The 20817-nt window shown below is 45.1% G+C and overlaps 1 protein-coding gene across 1 annotated transcript; it reads left to right on the top strand.

Annotated features, from left to right (window-relative positions):
- The first annotated feature begins 10818 nt into the window (after positions 1–10818).
- On the top strand, positions 10819–19008 carry pla2g1b (phospholipase A2, group IB (pancreas)). The gene is made up of 4 exons (XM_059988374.1): positions 10819–10891; positions 14051–14210; positions 17604–17731; positions 18890–19008. Exons 2-4 carry the CDS (start codon positions 14080–14082, stop codon positions 19006–19008), a joined length of 378 nt encoding a protein of 125 aa, XP_059844357.1. The 5' UTR covers positions 10819–10891; positions 14051–14079.
- The last annotated feature ends 1809 nt before the right edge of the window (positions 19009–20817 follow it).

Below are 20817 nucleotides of genomic sequence, written 5' to 3' on the forward strand. Positions count from 1 at the left end.
GCAACCCAACAGCCAGCACTGTACGGCCCCTAATCTCCTCTGGTCTGGCCTACAGCCGACCAACCCAGCACCCTCCAGGCCAACTGACTTGGGTCTTTGCATGTTCATTCCGAGGGACACTGCGGGAGGAACCTTGAAGTCCAAAGTCTTTCATCAGAGATGGAAGTAAAACAGCCATAGAGGCTTAAGAATGGACAGGACCGAGTTACAAACCGCATCATTTCCCATCACTGCCCGTCTGACACTGGCTACAAGTTCGAGAGCTCTGAAATCCCAGTGTACCTGTGCAATTGTGTACACACACTCTCACACATGTACATACATGTAACTCGTGAATGCACACATTCTACACTTATGCATCACACACATTCTCACACAGAGACACACACATTCTCACACAGACACACACACACACATTCTCACACAGACACACGCACACACACATTCTCACACAGACACACACACACACATTCTCACACAGACACACGCACACACACATTCTCACACAGACACACACACACACATTCTCACACAGACACACGCACACACACATTCTCACACAGACACACACACACACACATTCTCACACAGACACACGCACACACACATTCTCACACAGACACACACACACACATTCTCACACAGACACACACAAACACATTCTCACACAGACACACATTCTCACAGAGAGAGAGAGACACACACACACACATTCTCACAGAGAGAGAGAGACACACAGACACACATTCTCACAGAGAGAGAGAGACACACACACACACATTCTCACACAGACACACACAAACACACACATTCTCACACAGACACAGACACACACATTCTCACACAGACACAGACACATTCTCACACAGACACAAACACACACATTCTCACACAGACACACACACACACATTCTCACACAGACACACACAAACACACACATTCTCACACAGACACAAACACATTCTCACAGACACACACACACACATTCTCACACAGACACACACAAACACACATTCTCACACAGACACACACAAACACACACATTCTCACACAGACACACACACACACACACATTCTCACACAGACACACACACACACATTCTCACACAGACACACACAAACACACACATTCTCACACAGACACACACAAACACACACATTCTCACACAGACACAAACACATTCTCACAGACACACACAAACACACACATTCTCACACAGACACACACAAACACACATTCTCACACAGACACACACAAACACACACATTCTCACACAGACACACACACACACACACATTCTCACACAGACACACATTCTCACAGAGAGAGAGAGAGACACACACACACATTCTCACACAGACACACATTCTCAGAGAGAGAGAGAGACACACACACACATTCTCACACAGAGACACACACACATTCTCACACAGACAAACACATTCTCACACAGAGAGAGACACACACACATTCTCACACAGAGAGAGAGACACACACACACACACACACACACACACACACATTCTCACACAGAGAGAGAGACACACACACATTCTCACACAGAGAGAGAGACACACACACACACACACACACACACACATTCTCACACAGAGAGAGAGACACACACACACACACACACACACACACACATTCTCACACAGACACACACAGGACTTAGAAGGGTGTACAGTCAGCAGAATGACAAGGCAATGCGTGCGTGTGCGCTGCGCGTTTACCGGGCGCTCCCCATCACATTGCCACCCTCCTCTCCTGCGGCGACCCGGGTGGTCCGCAGTAACGTTTCCTTTCCCTGCTTTGTGGTGGACACAGAATTTCCAGGGTTGGAGCTCGGGATACTACCACCTCACTGACATCACTGTCTGAATCTGCTGTGGTCTATTCAGAGGTGGAAGTCCCTGTAGAGGAGGTGGTACCGGGCGCCGTGAAGGGCCCAATTAATGGCTGGACAGTCCTTTGCAATGGTGCAACAGCTGGTTTCCTTTGGGAGGGGTTTTTGACTCAGGTAAAGGACAGGTCACACTTCCCCGGGTTCTGCTTGGACCAGCTCTGCTCCAATGCCTACTTCTGACATGTGCACCTGTACAGTGATCCCCTTGTCAACGTCTTTGCTCGGAAGGACGGGAAGAATGCAGGAGAGCTTTAATGGCCTGACAAGTGTCTTCACACTCGCTTGTCTGCATCACTCGGTTCCCAGTAAGATTAATCGGAAGTGCGGCCGGAGTGGGGAATCGGGGAATAAACCTACGATAGCACCCTTACCTGACCCGGGGAGGACTGCACTTCCTTCTCGGTGTGAGGTTGAGGACTGTTGGCCAATTGCCCACCTGAACTAGAACCTCTCCGCGTCCCAGCTGTTAGCCAGGGTATCGGTTTCCCATTTCGTCCGCTCACATTTCCGTAGACTGAGGGATGAATATTCCCCAGGACCCTGTGCGGATGGTCCAGGTGCTCTGATCACCCCTGGCAGTGGACAACCACGTCCCCTAGGTGGGTCACACTGCCTTGGCGCACCCATCCATCAGCCGCTGGACATCACAGTGAACTGAAACAGACCCGAGGAGAAGTTTTGACTGGCCATCCAGGGCAATCTGGCAGGAGTCTTCACAAAGATCCAATGTAGAAATGTAGTTTGCCCGACTGATCCTTCATTAGGTGACCAATGCGGGTCATCGGGTCATCCAACCTACAGAAATCAGTGCGGCCCTCAGGATGCCACCCTTCCTGGGGGCTTTAACGATCGGGCTGTTCCACTCACTATCTGAAGGCTCGATGACTTCCAGCTCCAGCGTGGTCTGAAGCTCATCGATCAAGCCCCCCAGGTCTCTGGCGTTCAGTACTGTACTGAACCCAGCCAGGCCAGATCTGTGGATCTGTGGATTAGGGTCACTGCTGGAACAGCTGTGAAAAGCCAGGGAGCACCCTCTACAGCTCCACTGGTTGGCGGCCATCAAGGTGGGAGAGGTCAACCTTCCCAGGCCCCCTCCGCCACCCTTTCCAAGCCTTCATCTGTACAAATATCAGCAGAGGCAGAACATTTCTCACAGCTGGTGCAACTCTCGGCCTCGCACAGTCTGGCACCCTTGTCAGGCAGAGATTGCAACCCGGCCATCGCCTTGGTTTGAGCACGTCACGACTACGAAACAGCACTAAGTACTCTTGGAGTAACAGATGGATGATTTTGGCCATTTCCTCCTGTAACAGGCTAATCCCTCCCCAGAATAACGCCAGCTGGTAGTTTCTCCAGCACCCCCACTTCCATCCAGCTCAGTAGTGAGTTCTGCCAGCAGCTCAGACTTCCTGTCACCGTGGACACATTGGCCGGGTGCTTGGTGACTGCAGTCAATACCAGAAGCGGGCATATGACATGCAATGAACTACCAAATCTAAAAGAACTCTAACACGCTTTCTATTAAGTTTTGACTACTATAAACACAGGCTCTTAGAAACATAGAAAATAGGTGCAGGAGTAGGCCATTCAGCCCTTCAAGCCTGCACCGCCATTCAGTATGATCATGGCTGATCATCCAACTCAGAACCCTGTACCTGCTTTCTCTCCATACCCCCTGATCCCTTCAGCCACAAGGGCCATATCTAACTTCCTCTTAAATATAGCCAATGAACCGGCCTCAACTGTTTCCTGTGGCAGAGAATTCCACAGATTCACCACTCTCTGTGTGAAGAAGTTTTTCCTCATCTCAGTCCTAAAAGGCTTCCCCTTTATCCTTAAACTGTGACCCCTTGTTCTGGACTTCCCCAACATCGGAAACAATCTTCCTGCATCTAGCCTGTCCAATCCCTTTAGAATTTTATACGTTTCAATAAGATCCCCCTTCAATCTTCTAAATGCCAGTGAGTATAAGCCTAGTCGATCCAGTCTTTCTTCATATGAAAGTCCTACCATCCCAGGAATCAATCTGGTAACCTTCTCTGTATTCCCTCTATGGCAAGAGTGTCTTTCCTCAGATTAGGAGACCAAAACTGCACACAATATTCTAGGTGCGGTCTCACAAGGCCTTGTACAACTGCAGTAGCACCTCCCTGCTCCTGTACTCAAATCCTTTTGCTATGAATGCCAACATACCATTTGCCTTTTTCACCGCCTGCTGTACCTGCATGCCCACCTTCAATGACTGGTGTACAATGACACCCAGGTCTCATTGCATCTCCCCTTTTCCTAATCGGCCACCGTTCAGATAATAATCTGTTTTCCTGTTCTTGCAACCAAAGTGGATAACCTCACATTTATCCACATTAAATTGCATCTGCCATGAATTTGCCCACTCACCTAACCTATCCAAGTCACCCTGCATCCTCTTAGCATCCTCCTCACAGCTGACACCGCCGCCCAGCTTCATGTCATCTGCAAACTTGGAGATGCTGCATTTAATTCCCTCGTCTAGATCATTAATATATATATATATTGTAAACAACTGGGGTCCCAGCACTGAGCCTTGCGGTACCCCACTAGTCACTGCCTGCCATTCTGAAAAGGTCCTGTTTACTCCCACTCTTTGTTTAATGTCTGCCAACCAATTCTCTATCCACATCAATACCATACCCCAATACCGTGTACTTTAAGTTTGCACACTAATCTCCTGTGTGGGACCTTGTCAAAAGCCTTTCGAAAATCTAAATATACCACATCCACTGGCTCTCCCCTATCCACTCTACTAGCTACATCTTCAAAAAATTCTATAGGATTTGTCAGACATGATTTTCCTTTCACAAATCCATGCTGACTTTGTCCGATGATTTCACCTCTTTCCAAATGTGCTGCTATCACATCTTTGATAACCGACTCTAGCATCTTCCCCACCACCGATGTCAGACTAACTCCCTCACAATCTGTTTGATTCCCATTCCCATACTCACAACCATTACAATCATTACCGGCATCATCCCACCCCTCCTTTCCTACTACATAGCACGTACCTGGCAATTTTGGGCTTCTAAGAGGATACACAGAGGACTTTGTGACCCGGCTAATGACAATTAGCCTGACGTCAGTGGTGGGAAAGATGCTGGAGTCAATTATAAAAAAGGAAATTACGACACATTTGGATAGCAGTAGAAGGATCAGTCCGAGTCAGCATGGATTTATGAAGGGAAAATCATGCTTGACTAATCTTCTGCAGCTTTTTGAGGATGTAACTATGAAAATGGACAAGGGAGAGCCAGTGGATGTAGTGTACCTGGACTTCTAGAAAGCTTTTGATGAAGTCCCACATAGGAGATTAGTGGGCAAAATTAGGGCACATGGTATTGGGGGCAGAGTACTGACATGGATTGAAAATTGGCTGGCTGACAGGAAACAAAGAGTAACAATTAACGGGTCCCTTTCGGAATGGCAGGCCGTGACCAGTGGGGTACCGCAAGGTTCGGTGCTGGGACCGCAGCTGTTTACAATATACATTAATGATTTAGATGAAGGGATTAAAAGTAACATTAGCAAATTTGCTGATGACACAAAGCTGGGTGGCAGTGTGAAATGTCAGGAGGATGTTATGAGAATGCAGGGTGACTTGGACAGGTTGGGTGAGTGGGCAAATGTATGGCAGATGCAGTTTAATGTGGATAAATGTGAGGTTATCCATTTTGGTGGTAAGAACAGGAAGGCAGATTACTATCTAAATGGAGTCAAGTTAGGAAAAGAGGAAGTACAACGAGATCTAGGTGTTCTTGTACATCAGTCAATGAAAGCAAGCATGCAGGTACAGCAGGCAGTGAAGAAAGCTAATGGCATGCTGGCTTTTATAACACGAGGAATTGAGTATAGGAGTAAAGAGGTCCTTCTGCAGCTGTACAGGGCCCTGGTGAGACCCCACCTGGAGTATTGTGTGCAGTTTTGGTCTCCAAATTTGAGGAAGGACATTCTTGCTATTGAGGGAGTGCAGCGTAGGTTTACAAGGTTAATTCCCGGAATGGCGGGACTGTCATATGTTGAAAGATTGGAGCGACTGGACTTGTATACACTGGAATTTAGAAAGATGAGAGGGGATCTGATTGAAACATATAAGATTATTAAGGGATTGGACACACTGGAGGCATGAAGCATGTTCCTGCTGATGGGTGAGTCCAGAACTAGAGGCCACAGTTTAAGAATAAGGGATAGGCCATTTAGAACAGAGATGCTGAACAACTTCTTCACCCAGAGAGTGGTGGATATGTGGAATGCTCTGCCCCAGAAGGCAGTGGAGGCCAAGTCTCTGGATGCATTCAAGAGAGAGTTAGATAGAGCTCTTATAGATAGTGGGGTCAAGGAATATGGGTAGAGGGCAGGAACGGGGTACTGAATGTGTATGATCAGCCATGATCACAGTGAATGGCGGTGCTGGCTAGAAGGGCTGAATGGCCTACTGTCTATTGTCTAATGGCAGCAAATAAAATTTTTAGAAGAAATCGGCAAAGGGTTCTATGCCCTGGCTTACCCCACTCCCCAATACCGTAGAGATACCCTGAGTGTCCCTTGGTGCGTTAGGCTTGGTTACTTTGGAACGATGCCGTGATGGCGCCCCACTGTGGGCCTTGAGGTACTGCAGGGCAAGTCGGTCACAGTGAGTCCATGTTCTGGTGTCTGGAGGAAGAAACCGCTGGAGCTGCTTCAGAACAGTCGCCTTACCAATCTCCTCTTTGGCATCCTGCTTCGGTTCAATCCACTGGAGGTAAAAACACTGTAGGCGATGATACGTCTCAGTGGGCGACTCCCCTGGTGGTAGAGTAATGGAGTAAAGGGTTGACAATAGGTTTCTGCGGAGATAGGTCAGGATAGTTGTTGGACCTTCTTCATCCATTGCAGTGCAGGCTTCGAGAGCTTTACCTGCTGGCAGGCCCGCTCCTCGTCTGGCCATTGCCATATCTTGGGATCCGCTCGATCCTGAGGAGATCGTTTGCAATATTGTCACCGTGTTGATAAGAAGGCATCTTGGAATCCTTCCACAGGCTTTGGAGTTCCTTCCTGAAAGCATCATCTCTCCTCTGCTGGGCAAACAAAAAGTCTCTGAAGAGATTTCGCAGGTAGATCCACTTGAAGGCCCTTCTGCTTATGGCCTGAGTTTAGCCCCGGGCTGAAGTTCTTTCTCTTCTGCGATCTCCTCTGTTTCCTGGGCCTCTGCTTCTTTTTTTTGCCTCAGGGGGGTTTCTTGATCTGGGGCCGCAACCCCACTCCCCGCCGCGTTGAACGCACCCCTTTGCGACTGGCCATCCCACTGCTCCCACCCTATGTGCGTCATGACCAAAGGAAAACATGCTGCGGTCACTTAACACTTTGGTGCAAGGGCTTTTGTTAGGTGCGTTAGAAATCAAGCTTACAAATATTAGCGAAAATCATGAAAACTGCCAATATTGACAAAAATGTAAACCACAAAACGCAATGAATAGCTCCATACAATTTTCGTCCAGTGTGAACTTCAGGCGGTTCGATATCTCTCTCCTACTGAGCAATTTTAGGCACCACAGCATGCCATCTCTAAATCCCCATAAATTTCATTTCAGACTAATCATGAATTAGAATATTGTCCACCCACAATGTAGTAATAATCGTATTACAAAAATAAGCAGAAGTTTCTACCTTAAGTACAGTGTACATCCCCATTACTAAAGAAATAGCATGTTCCGCAGTGGAGGGTGGGAAGGACACCGTAAAGCCAACCCCAGCGCCTCAGCTCGGGTTAAGACCCATTCTGAGAACATACCGGGAGACCCTGAAACACGCACATTCAGCGCAAGTGGGTTTGTGGGTGTGTGTAAATGCAAGTGCAAGGAGTGCGTTTACCAAGCGCTCTCTGTCACAGCTGGTAACCGTTCCTGAACCTGGCGGTGCGAGGTTCTTGGTGGCAGCAGCGAGAAGAGAGCACAGCCTGTGTGGTGAGGGTCTCTGATGATGGAAACTCCTTTCCCGTGACAGCATTTCATGTAGATGTGCTCAGTGGTGGAGAGGGATTTACTCGAGTTCAACTTGGCCATATCCACTACTTTTTGTAGGATTTTTCGGGCAGCTGAGGCTCATCAGCCTAGGAGAAGGAAAACTCTGACTTTTAAACCACTCCTGATGAAGGGTTTCGGCCCGAAACGTCGTCACTACCTCTTCCCATAGATGCTGTCTGGCCTACTGAGTTCTGCCAGCACTTTGTGTTTTTCTTTTAAACCTCTGTTGCCTTGCGACCATACCCACCCATGGGAAAGGCTTCGGGAGTAAACCCCGAGGAAGAAATCTGGAGCCGGGGTCCCTAAGGCAGTTTGATGTTGTTTACAACTTCACTCTGGCAACCTCTGCGATGACCCTGGTGCCGAGCTGTATCGGCGTTTACCCTTCAGTGACATGGAGAGGGGAGACTCGCTGCATGGGCAACAACCGGTTCTTCAAATCTTCCCACCCACAATCCACCAGAGGTGCAATCCCATGATCCCCTGGGATCAATGGCTGCCTAGTAGTTGTGGTGAACTATGTGCCTGTCGGGACACACCCCCTGCTGACTGCTCCTGTGGCTCCTCCCACAGGCCCCTGTATAAAGGCGATCTGAGGCCTGACGCTCGGCCTCAGTCTCCAGGACATGGTATGATGGACACTCACTCCTGGTTCCTTCTTCCAGTCAATAAAAGCCGATATCTCACCTTACGTCTCAGTGTGAGTTATTGATGGTGCATCAGTAGTTGTAGGGTTTTCCGTCAAGGGCATTGGTGTTTCTGTACCAGGCAGTGAAGCAGCCAGTCAATATACTCTCAAATGCACATCTATAGAAGTTTGTCAAAGTTTTAGACATCATGCCTAATCTTTACAAACTCCTAAGGAAGTAGAAGTGCTATGTGCTTTCTTTGTAGTTGCCCAGGACAGGTCATCCAAAATGAAAACACTGAGGAATTTAAAGTTGCTGACCCTCTCCACCTCTGATCCTCCAATGAGGACTGGGTCATAGACCTCTGGTTTCCTTCTTCTGAAGTCAATAGTCACCTGACATTGAGTAAGAGGTTGTTGATATATACTGAGTCATCAGCACCTTTATCTGGCCTAAGACAGTGGTGTCATCAGCAAACTTGACTATGGCATTGGGCCCGTGCTTAGCCTCACAGTTGTAAGTGTAAAGTGGGTAGAGCAGGGGCTAAACACACAGCCTTGTGGTGCACCAGTGGTGGTGGAGATCATGGAGGAGATGTTGTTGTCAATCTGAACTGACTTGAGTTCTGCAAGTGAGAAAATCAAGGATCCAATTGCACAAGGACGTATTGTGGCCAAAGTCTTGAAGCTTATTGATTAGTTTTGAGGGGATGATGGTATTAAATGCCTGGCTGTGATCAATAAAGAGCATCCTGATGTTTGTACCTTTGCTGTCCAGATGTTCCAGGGTTGAGTGAAGAGCCAATGAGATGGCATCTGCTGTGGACCTGTTGCTCTGGTAGGTGAATTGGAATGGATCCAAGTGGCTTCTCAGGCAGGAGTTGATATGTTCCATCAGCAACCTCTCAAAACACATAATCACCGTGGATGTAGGTATTTGATAGTCACTAAAGCTGATCACCGTGCTCTTCTTGGGCAACACACACTGGTATAACTCAAGCCTGCTTGAAGCAGGTGGATACCACACCGCCAAAGCGGGAAGTTAAAGCCCCCAGTGAACACAGCACAGGTCTTCAGTACTTGGCCAGATACCCTGGCTGGGCCAAATGCTTTTTGTGGGTTCACCCTCCTGAGGGCTGCTTGCACATCTGCTTCAGGGACTGAAATCATAGGATCATCCGTGGCTGTGATGGTTCCTCCATGTTTTGATGGTCAAAGTGAGCACAGAAGGCACCGAGCTCATCTGGAAGCGAAGCCTTGCTGTCTCCCATTTTGCTTGTTGTAGCTTTGTAGGAGGTGGTTGTATTCAAGCCCCGCACAGCGGCCCAGCGTCCCTCATTGACTGAAGCTTGGTCCGGAATTGCCACTTCACCCGTGAGATGGCTTTCCGGAAGTCGTCCCTGGGTGTGGCGGTAAGATCCCGTTGGAGTTGCAGAGAATGGTGTGTTGGATGCAAAGGCTCTTGGGAGGGTAAGTCAGGATGATGTACATAATGGAAACCTCCATGCCTTGCTGAGAGAGTGCTGCATGGCCAGAGGTGCAAATGATTACGAATCGGTGTGACCTGGGGGTGTCTGTTACTGGGAGTTATGGTGCCGGGTGGGGAATTTAATTGCTGGCTTTATATCAAAGTGTTAGAACAGTTAGTGGAGAGTTTGTGGAGACAGATGTTGGTCAGGTCTAGGACATTGTTCGGAGCCAACAAGTTGAATACGGTGTGATTAATATCCTGAGCTGTGTATATTTCAAAGCAAGAAGTATCCTAGGAAAGGCAGGTGAGCGCAGGGCATGGATCAACACATGGAATTATTACATTGTAGTCGTTAGTGAGACTTGGTTACAGAAGGGGCAGGGCTCGTGGGTCAATATTCCAGGCTTCCGTTGTTTTAGATGTGATAGAGTGGAAGGGATAAAAAAGGGGGGGAGTAGTGGTGTTACTAGTCAGGAAAAATATCGCGGCAGTTGTTAGAAATCAGAAAAAAAATGTGCTCCCTGGATGCATTTTCACAAATAGCGTTTATTGCTGTTACAAAGTGTTTGCATTTCCAGTAGTGTTTATCAATTAAAAATCAGGAGCAAAGCTAGCAACTCTCCACAGATACATGATGAACTAGGCTGAAGTTAGCATGGTTCTTTAAGGGAAAATTTTGTCTGACAAATCTGTTGGAATTCTTTGAAGAAATAACAAGCAGGAGAATGGGTGGATGTTGTGTTCTTGGATTTTCAGAAGGCCTTTGACAAGGTGCCACACATGAGGCTGCTTAACGGAAATAATACGAACATGGGTGGAGCAATGGCTGATGGCAGGAGGCAAAGGGTGAGAATAAAGGAAGCCTTTTTTTGTTTGGCTGCCAGTGACTAGTGGTGTTCCACAGGGGTCAGTGCAGAGACTGCTTCTTTTTATGTTACATGTCAATGAATTGGATAATGGAATTGATAGCTTTGTGGCCAAGCTTGTGGATAATACAAAGCTAAGTGCAGGGGCAGGTAGTTTTGAGGAAGAAGAGAGGCTACAGAAGGACTTCAACAGATGAGGTGAATGGGCAAAAAAGTGGCAGATGGAATAAAGTGTCATGATCATGCACTTGGGTAGAAGAAATAAAGGCATAAACTATTTTCAAAAAGGAGAGAAAATTCAAAAAACTGAGATGCAAAGAGGCTTGGGAGTTTTAGTTTCCCTGGTGAGACAGGTAAATGTAATGTTTGCATTTATTTCAAGAGGGCTAGAATATAAATACAAGGATGTAATGTTGAGGCTTTATAAGGCACTGGTGAGGTCTCATGGAGTATTGTGAGCAGTTTTGGGCCCTTATCTAAGAAAGGATGTGCTGACATTAGAGAGAGTTCAAAAGGGTTTCACAAAAATGATTCTGGGATTGGACAATTTCTCCTATGAAAATGGTTGATGGTTCTGGACCTGTACTCACTAGAGTTCAGAAGTATGAGGGAGGATCTCAATGGAACATATAGAATGTTGAAAGGCCGTGATAGAGTGGATGTGGAGAGGATGTTTCCTATGTTGGGGGAAATCTAAGACCAGAGTACACAGCCTCAGAATACAGGGATGTCCATTTCGAATAGAGATGAGAAGGAATTTCTTTAGCCAGAGAGAGGTGAATCTGTGGAATTCGTTGGCACAAACAGCTGTGGAGGCCAAGTCACTGATAGTTTCTGGACTAGTCAGGGAATGAGAGTTTACCGGGAGAAGGCAGGTGAATGGTATTCAGAGGAACATGGATCAGCCATGATGAAATGGCGAAGCAGACTTGAAGAGATGAATTGCCTAAATCTACTCTACGTAGAATTCTATGTCTTATCGTCTAAAAAAGTGTGACAGGACAAATAAATTCTGGCATGATTTCTAGACAAGTATTAAAATAACCTCAAATAACAATGGAGCATTCTAAAGGTTTGGCAGCATCTGTGGAGAGAAGCAATGTCAATATTATGGGTGTCAGAAAGGAAATTAAAACCATCACAGCCTGCTGTGTGGGTCTTGGGAAAGTACCAATGGGGAATACCTCTGTAGCTTTGACGTGCTTGTTGACGTGCTTGTGCGGGCATTTCCAAATCAATGTAATGGGCTCTTGCAACAATTTCAATGGCAGATTGGATCCATCTTGTGCCCTTCTTTCTTTCTCCACATTCACCATGAAGTGCCCAGCGAAAGCTCATGTCACAGTGAAAATGCACGACCTTCCAAATTTCCTTTCACAACCTTTTTTCTCTTCTGCTGATTTCAGGGAAATAAGATTCCCAACGTGCTCCCTACCCCCTCTTGCATGTATTGTGATCCTGCGACCATGCTATCTCAAGTAAATATTTATCTCACTACCGCTGAGGCTGTTCTCAGTTCCCTGGAACAGTTTGCACTCATACCACCATTATACCACCCTGGCTCACAATCAGATTGTGTTGGCTAACACCTTGAGCCCTCACGTGCTGACCTGGCTGGTTTTCAGCTGCCTCACCTTGGCATGATGGGTTCTTTGCATTACTTCATAACTATGCACGATCCCAGAGTGGCGAGCACTGATATTTGTATTTAAGATCATGATTTAAATACAGCTTTCAGTGATTCTTGTGCTGGACTGCAGTCCAGTATTTTGTAGTTGATGATTCTGAGTGTGTCCCTTACCAAATCATGTCTGCTATCTACATCTCTCCCTCTGTCCCAACACCTCCACCCAAGGACATTGTTCAACTGGAAGGGTGTCTATAATTATCCAATGCACTTATCAATACTCTTATTAAAGAAAACCTATATCTTAAACAAATGTTAAATTCCACAGCTGCCATGTGGTATTTGAACTCTGGTTTCTAGATTGTTCAATTAGGCTTCTGAATAACAATAATTTAATTTTATCACCACACCAGCACATGGGAAGTTCTTTGTTATCAAGAGTCATTATATCACGCAATGACTGCAGAGTCATTGAGAATTGAAATGGAAAGAAATAATTTAATCCCTCCTCATTGTTGTGTGAACATAAATGCATGTTTTTATGCTTGTTGAGTCCAAAAATGCCTAGATCGAATTAATATGTAACACAGCAGGACACCTTCCTGTGGACTGTGAGATACTGAAAGGCAAAGCAAGGTTGAGTTAGCTAAGGAAGGAAGGAAAAAAGTGAAACAGTTTCACTTTAAAGAGGGCGCAGGGGAGATTTGCCTGGGTTAGAGTGCATGTCTTATGAGGAAAGGTTGTGTGAGCTAAAGCTTTTCTCCTTGCACAAAGGAGGATGAGAGGAGTCCTGATAGAAGTGTGTAAGATGATAAGAGGCATTGATAGAGTGACAAGTGCCTTTTTCCAAAGGAGGCAGTGGCTAACATGAGCGGGCATAGTTTTAAGGTGATTTGAGTAAAACGTGGGGGAATGTCAGGTTAAGTTTTATTTTGCACAGAGTGGTGGGTGTGTGGAACGTGCTGCCAGGGGTTGTGGTAGAGACAGATACCTCAGGGACTTTTAAGAAATTCTTAGACAGGCACATGGATGAAAGAAAACTGTTGTGTGGGAGGGAAGTGTTAGATTGATCTTGGCACAGGTTAAAAGGTTAGCACTACATTGTAGGCTGAAGGGCCTGTACTGTTCTATGTTCAATGTTTTTTAAACAATGAAATATATGCTGGACTAACAAGTGGTTCTAAAAGTGGTCTTGCAATTTCAAACATTTGAATGCAAATAGAGACCAGTTGTACCAACAGGAGAGTTTGTCTTATCTTATCCATGTTATCAGTTCTCATGATACGATCCCGGTACTGAACCTCACTCTTTACCGAGACTAACTATAAAAGGGACGGAGTGAGCTTTGGGACAAGTGTGATTTCCAGGACGGGGAAGAGCAAACGACAATGCTGGGACTGTTTGTCCTCCTTCTGCTCTCAGGTAGGGAGTCTCTCCTTAAGTGAGCCTCGTGTTGGTTGCTTCATGTTCTAACCTGTTTGTATCTGTCTGTTCCTCTCCCTCCTGATGTAGCTGTGGCTGAGAGCTCACACCCAATAAGCATGAGCATCGTGCAGTTACGTGGGATGATCAAGTGCATCATTCCAGACAGCAGCCCGATACATCAATTCGTTGACTATGGATGCTACTGTGGGTATGGTGGGTCTGGGACTCCAGTGGATGATCTAGACAGGTAGGTCGAGAGAAAGGACTCTACAGAGCCATCCTCCTGTACCTAATAAAGTGGCCACTCAGTCTACGTATGTGTTCTGCTATTGCAGCACATGCAGTTTGACATGTTGTGCATTCAGAGATGCTGTTCTGCTCACCACTGTTGTAACCATAGAATATTACAGCACAGAAGCAGGCCTTTTGGCCCCTCTGGGCTGTGCCAAACCATTTCTCTGCCTAGTCCCACTAACCTGCACCTGGCCCATATCCCTCCATACACCTCTCATCCATGTACCTGTCCAAGTTTTTCTTAAATGTTAAAAGTGAGCCTGCATTTACCACTTCATCTGGCAGCTCATTCCACACTCCCACCACTCTCTGTGGGAAGAAGCCCCCCCAATGTTCCCTTTAAACTTTTCCCCCTTCACCCTTAACCCATGTCCTGTTTTTTTTTTCTCCCCTAGCCTCAGTGGAAAAAGCCTGCTTGCATTCACTCTATCTATACCCATCATAATTTTATATACCTCTATCAAATCTCCCCTCATAACATGTGGCTATTTGAGTTACTGTCACCTTCCTGTCAGTCTGCCCATTCTCTGACCTCTCTCATTAACAGAACTGCCTCTCACTGTATTTTTGTGTTTGTTTTTCACATCATTGACTGTTGTATGTGAAAATCCCAGGAGATCAGCAGTTTCTGAGATACTCAAACCACCCCATCTGGCACCAGTATATGGTCAACATCACTTAGATCACATTTCTGATATGTGGTCTGAACAACAAGTGAAGGTCTTGACCCGGTCTGCGTGCTTTTCTGCATTGAGTTGCTGCCAGTTGACTGGCTGATTAGATATTGCATGAATATGCAAGTATAGAGGTACACCTCATACAGTGGCTACTAAGTGTGTACCTCATTGAAGGCCATGGCTAGCTTTTAGCCAGAACACTATTGTCATTCAACTGCAGAAGGTATGGTTGGCGTAGCGCTGCAGCTATTTAAACTGCTGTCACTCAGCCCCAGCAACTCCAGTTCAGTCCTGGCCTCCAGCATTGATTGTATGGTCTTTGCACATTTTCTCTATGACCTCCCGGTGGCCCTGTTGGTAGGTTCATTGTCCACCATAAACTTCCCACTGAGTGGTCGAAACTGAGGGAAGCTGATGCCGTTGTGGAGAGAATAGAATGGGATTAGTATGAATGGGTGCTCGATGGCTGGCACAAATTAGACGGGCTGAAGGACCTCCAAGACGCTATAGGACTGGACCTTCAGTGAACCTTCTTCACATTTAATATCCCAATATGTATCCCCAGCACAGAATATTTTGGGAGAGTCTTTTTAAGCCACTAGCCGACCATGTCTTGCTATTCTTGAATTTTGGAGGTTACAATGCTTGCTGTGTCCACATGAATACCTGTCATCTCTCCTGGTAAAAGTTAGTTGGGACACTTTTTCGAGAAATGTTTTACTTATTCCTTTTTGTTGTGGTTATCTCAACTTACACTTCTATAATGCTATTTACATTGTAAATACATGCTTGGATTTATGCACATTTTATTCCATAGCTGTCCTTTAACCTCTACCTTTATTTTCATATAATTCTTTCTTCTTTATGAATGTTGAATGCTGTTGTTTTTGTTGCATGTCATGCCAACCCACCACAACAAATTCCTAATAAATGTAATTGTATACTGTATGGCCAATATAGTTGATCCTTGATATTGCCCAGAGGTCCATTCAGGGTACTGGTTCCATAGAGTTGGTGATGAAAGTGGGGCTCAGTTTGAGTCAGGCAGATCATGGGTAGGTAAGTACCTTTTGTGTATTTTATGATTTATAGGTCATCAATAAAGTGGAGGCATCTTTCAAAAGAGAGCTAGAAGTTGGGGAAGAGCTTTTCCTTTTAGGCATGGCATAGAAAGAAGTCATGCAACAATAACCTTGGGTCACTTCAGTCCACACACTGACTCACAAGTTAAATTTGCCATAATAAGATGGAACACAAATTTGTGGCATGTATACTAGATAGTTTTCTAAATCAGTTGAGTGAAAGGTTATTTTAAATCTATTGCTGCACCATAAGAAAGGACTAATAAAAACTCACCCCCTTCCCTTCATTACTCCAACCTTATACTCGTCCTCATTACCCCACCTTGTTAGTCTGGCTGCTGCCCCCTCCTTTCCAGTCTTGATGAAGGAGCTCAGCCCAAAGCATCAACTGTCCATTTCCCTCCACAGATGCTGCCTGGTCAGCTGAGTTGCTCCACTATTTAGTGTGTTGCTCAAGATTTCCAGCATGTGTCAGCATTTACTAGAAGTTGGGCAAAGGGGGGAAAACTAGTTCTACTATTTGTGGGAAGAAATATGTATAAGTACATTGGAGTTCTGAATTTAATAATACTAATGTGGGAACTTGCTCATATATAGGGGTGCCAGTAAGTCAGATGATAGTTCACAGTTACATTCTGCTCTGGTGTCTAGAATATGCGTTGCAGTCTTGGAGCATTGAATAAGCCAGTTAGGTCTGACACCGTAAATCTAAAGACATAGGAGAGGAATTAAGCCCATCAAGTCTACTATGCCATTCTGTCATGTCTGATTTATTTTAGCTCTCAACACCATTCTCCTGGCTTCTCCCATATCCTTTGACACCCTTACCAATTAAGAATCTGTCAATCTCTGATTTAAATATACCCGATGACTTCCTGCACTGTGGCAATGAAATCCACTGATCCACCATCTTAAGGCTAAGGAAATCCCTCATCTCTGTCCTTCTATCCTGAGGCTGCGCCTTCTGGTCCTAGACCCCTGCTCATATCCCCTCCATGTCCACTCTGTCTAGGTCTGAGGTAAGGGAAAGTTTCTTTGCTCAGGAAGATGGGGAATCTTTGAAATTCCCTACCCCTGAGGCTGAGGAGCCTCAGTCACGGAGTTCTTTCAAAGCAGTGATTGATAGATTTCAGGATAACACAGAAATCAGGGATATGGGCTGATGTAGAAGCGGTGGAGCAGACTGAAAGGAGAGGAAGGTCAACTTTGACCCCTGTCTTAAATTCTTATTTTCTGCTGTGGAGGAGAACATGAGGAAGCAGCTGGTTGTCTGAGCTGTTGCACATTGGTCTATGGTGATCCACAGAGACCGATAACTGAAAAACTGACTACATAAACAAGGGTCAACCTGAAGGGTTGGACTTGTTGGAACCCCTCTCCTCATTCCTGCCCGGGTCCCACCAGTTCCTGGATCCAAGCAGCTACATCCAACAGTGAGTCTCCTAACCACCTCCCCTGGTCCAACACACACTGGCTGGCCTCAGATCCCCCCTGGACTTTACACTGCAAGGGATGTTTGTGGAGTTTTGTAGTATAACTTGAAATGTTCTGACACACATTTTTCTGACATAACCTATCATTTTGCAGGTGCTGTCAGACCCATGACAAATGCTATGGTACAGCTGAAAATATTAAGGACTGCACACCTGTCTTTGACAATCCTTACACTGAGATCTACACTTATACCTGTTCCAAGAATACTGTCACATGCAGCAGTGAGTATGGTCCAGAGCACTCTCTTTCTGTTATCTTTATTCAGAATCAGAATCAGATTTACTCCCATTCACTTATTGTATATGATGTGAAATTTGTTTTGGAGAAGCAGTACAGTGCAAAGGTATAAAATGATTATAAATAAACTGTGCGATAAAAGGAGTATCTAGGTACTGTTCATAGGTTCATAGACCAATCAGAAATCAAATGGCAGAGCAGGAGAAGCTTCTTCCCTATAGAGGTAAGTGAAGAAGGATCTAGTACTTTCCCGGTGTATACAATGAATGCATTTTTCTTGGGCACCAGCCAAGTACAGGTATCGATTTTACTCTTTAAAACTCTGTCACCTTTATTAGGGATGATGTCCGGGCAAGTTTGGTCCAGTGGTATTAATACTCCCATTATCCGTCCCTCCTGATTGGTTAGTCCCCATCCAACCAGGTTTCTGCTGTCCCACCTTGTTTGTAATTGAATTCCAGTTCTTGCTTGGAGTGAAACCTTTGTCTTTGTTAAAGTTCTTTTCCTCTAGCTTTATTTCAAAGGCGTCCTTCACCAGGCAGTCCCAAAAGCCTTTGGCACGGCACAGTAGTTTTGTGGCATCGGAGTCAATGCTATGGCCATTGTGAATGCAATGTTCTGCCTCTGCCAGCTTTCCCAACTTGTTGAAGGGTGGGTCTTTAGGCTCCTATAGCTCCTCCCTGATGGTAGCATTGGGAAGGAGCTTTCCCAGATGGTGAAAGTGATGGATGCTGCCTTCTTGAGACACTGCTTCTTGAAGATGTCTTCGATGGTGTGTTGGATGTGCATGCCAATGGCAAGGGCCACATTTATTGTCATGCCTTGGTGTCCCTGAGAAGATGGTGGAGAGCTGTCTTCTGGAACAGAGGCAGTTCTGCCAAGATTAGGTTGTAGTCCAGGATTTAGACTCAGAGATGTTTGAGCGAGGGGTCATATATTCAAGTTGGGAAGGTCTCTGATTTGGAGGGAACCTGCCAGTGCTTAGGTTCTCATCTTCCAGTAGCCTTTATCCTTCTGGCCAATGGTCGAGATCTCAAATGCAAGAGGTGCCTGGGACTCAGACATTTAAAAATTGTCTTTAAAAGGGCTTGGTAAATTCTGGTTTAGTGCATCTTTGACATTTTCCATATCTTTTTTTTCAGGTAAAAATAACGACTGCGAAATGTTTATCTGTGAATGTGATCGCAATTTAGCCATCTGCATGTCCAAAGTAAAATTCAATCCTGAAAACGTGAACATAGACCAGTCCCACTGTAAATAATGGCTCAGTGTAGACATGTCTGTATAATATACAGCTGGAATTTAATGTCCGGATTGTATTGTGCTTCTTATTTCTCTGGATTCTCAACTTCATTGATCTGCGATATTAACTATCTTAATGTAATCAATAATCTTATTTACATCCACCAATCCTTATCCTGTTTTCACATCCTAATGTTACCTGTGCCAATCAGGAGTCTAAAGATCTTCAATCTTCCTCCCAAATGAAAAGTTCTGGCTTGTGTGTCTCTTCCCAAAACTTAAGCATCTCGAGGAATTTCCTCAGGAGCCTCTCCAGAGCAATCAAATCCTCTCTAGATTGAAGTAACCAAAACTGCGTTCATGTAGCAGTCAATGTTTCATAGAACAGTTTTCTGCTCATATATGTTAATGTAGACTAGCTTCATGGTTGCCTTGTTTAACACTTGTAACACCTGTACTGCCATCTTAAGAGATCTATCGATTTGTACACCAAGGTCCTTTCGTTCCTCAGAACTCCACAAGGTCCTACTATTAAGTATGTCCTACTCTCATTCGACCTGCTGGAGTGCATTATCTTGCGGTTGATGTGTGGAACTTATGTAAATATCCATTCATTTACAAGCAGTTCCAGTCTGACTTAGCCCCTGTCATATGTTTAAATTTCTTTTCCCAGAACTTCATTGTGCAATATTTTATGATAAATCTCAATAGTGATTCTCAGTGACACAAGGGCACAAAGTACTGGATGTGTATCTTCTATATCTATTAAAAACAGTCCGGGAACACTTAAACAAGCCTGGTGTCACACTTCTTTTGCCTCACACTACAGCACACCAAGCATACACTGGAGCTCTCTAGGAGTTTTCCAGCCCACGGACAAAATTTGGACAGGATGACCAACAGAACCTGCTTCCTCCCGACCCACAGCTTCATCCCTCATGGGTTGTTCCATGTATTTCAAACTATAGCCTCACTCAGGACATACTTTGGGGAAAGTTTTCTCATAAATAGTTCAATATATATTTGCAACTTTAAAGCTAAGCCTGTTTCAGTTTTTGCATAAGAAATAACTTGGAGAAAGGCCACAGGAACTCACTCCTGTTTTGTCTGCTGACAGCTGTGAGATAGAAGGCACAAAGGAAGAGGGAATTGGGGTCGTGATGAGAGTGAGAGAGTGAGGGAGAGTGAGAGAGAGAGAGGGGGAGAGGATTCATATATCTGAATCAAGTTTATTGTCATCTGACTGTACATATATACAACCAAAGGAAACAATGTTCTTCCAGACTATATGCACCCGCAAAACATACATCACACACAGCACATGAAACAAAATATTACTAAAAATAAGCTAATAAAATATAATTCAAAATGCATTAGTCCACAGCACAGGTAAACGGCAGCAGCTCAGTGGTGGCGGGCTATTCATTAGTCACACAGCCTGAGGGAAGAATCTTGTTATGTTTTTGTAACTTGAAAGACAAAAAAAACTAATTGCAAGAAAAAGATGAGAGCCTAGGAGAGTGGGTCTTAGTTTTGTTTTTACTTTAAGCGAGGCATGCATATATGATGTGGTGACGTGATAACGTACTGTATGCCATTTACGCACTTTTACGTATAATGCAAAACAAACAAAACATGTTTAACCAAAATTTATTTACAATATTAATCGGTTAATACTGAAATATTAAATATACAACACTATTCCCTGCTTAGCTGTAAAGTCCAATAGAGAATGTATCTCAACTATATACACAGAATACTATATAATACAACTATTATATACAGACATCCACAGCATAGTCAATTTTAAATTGTCCTATTCATGTTT

Source organism: Hypanus sabinus, chromosome 13, assembly GCF_030144855.1.
Source record: "Hypanus sabinus isolate sHypSab1 chromosome 13, sHypSab1.hap1, whole genome shotgun sequence".
Taxonomy (NCBI): Eukaryota; Metazoa; Chordata; class Chondrichthyes; order Myliobatiformes; family Dasyatidae; genus Hypanus; species Hypanus sabinus.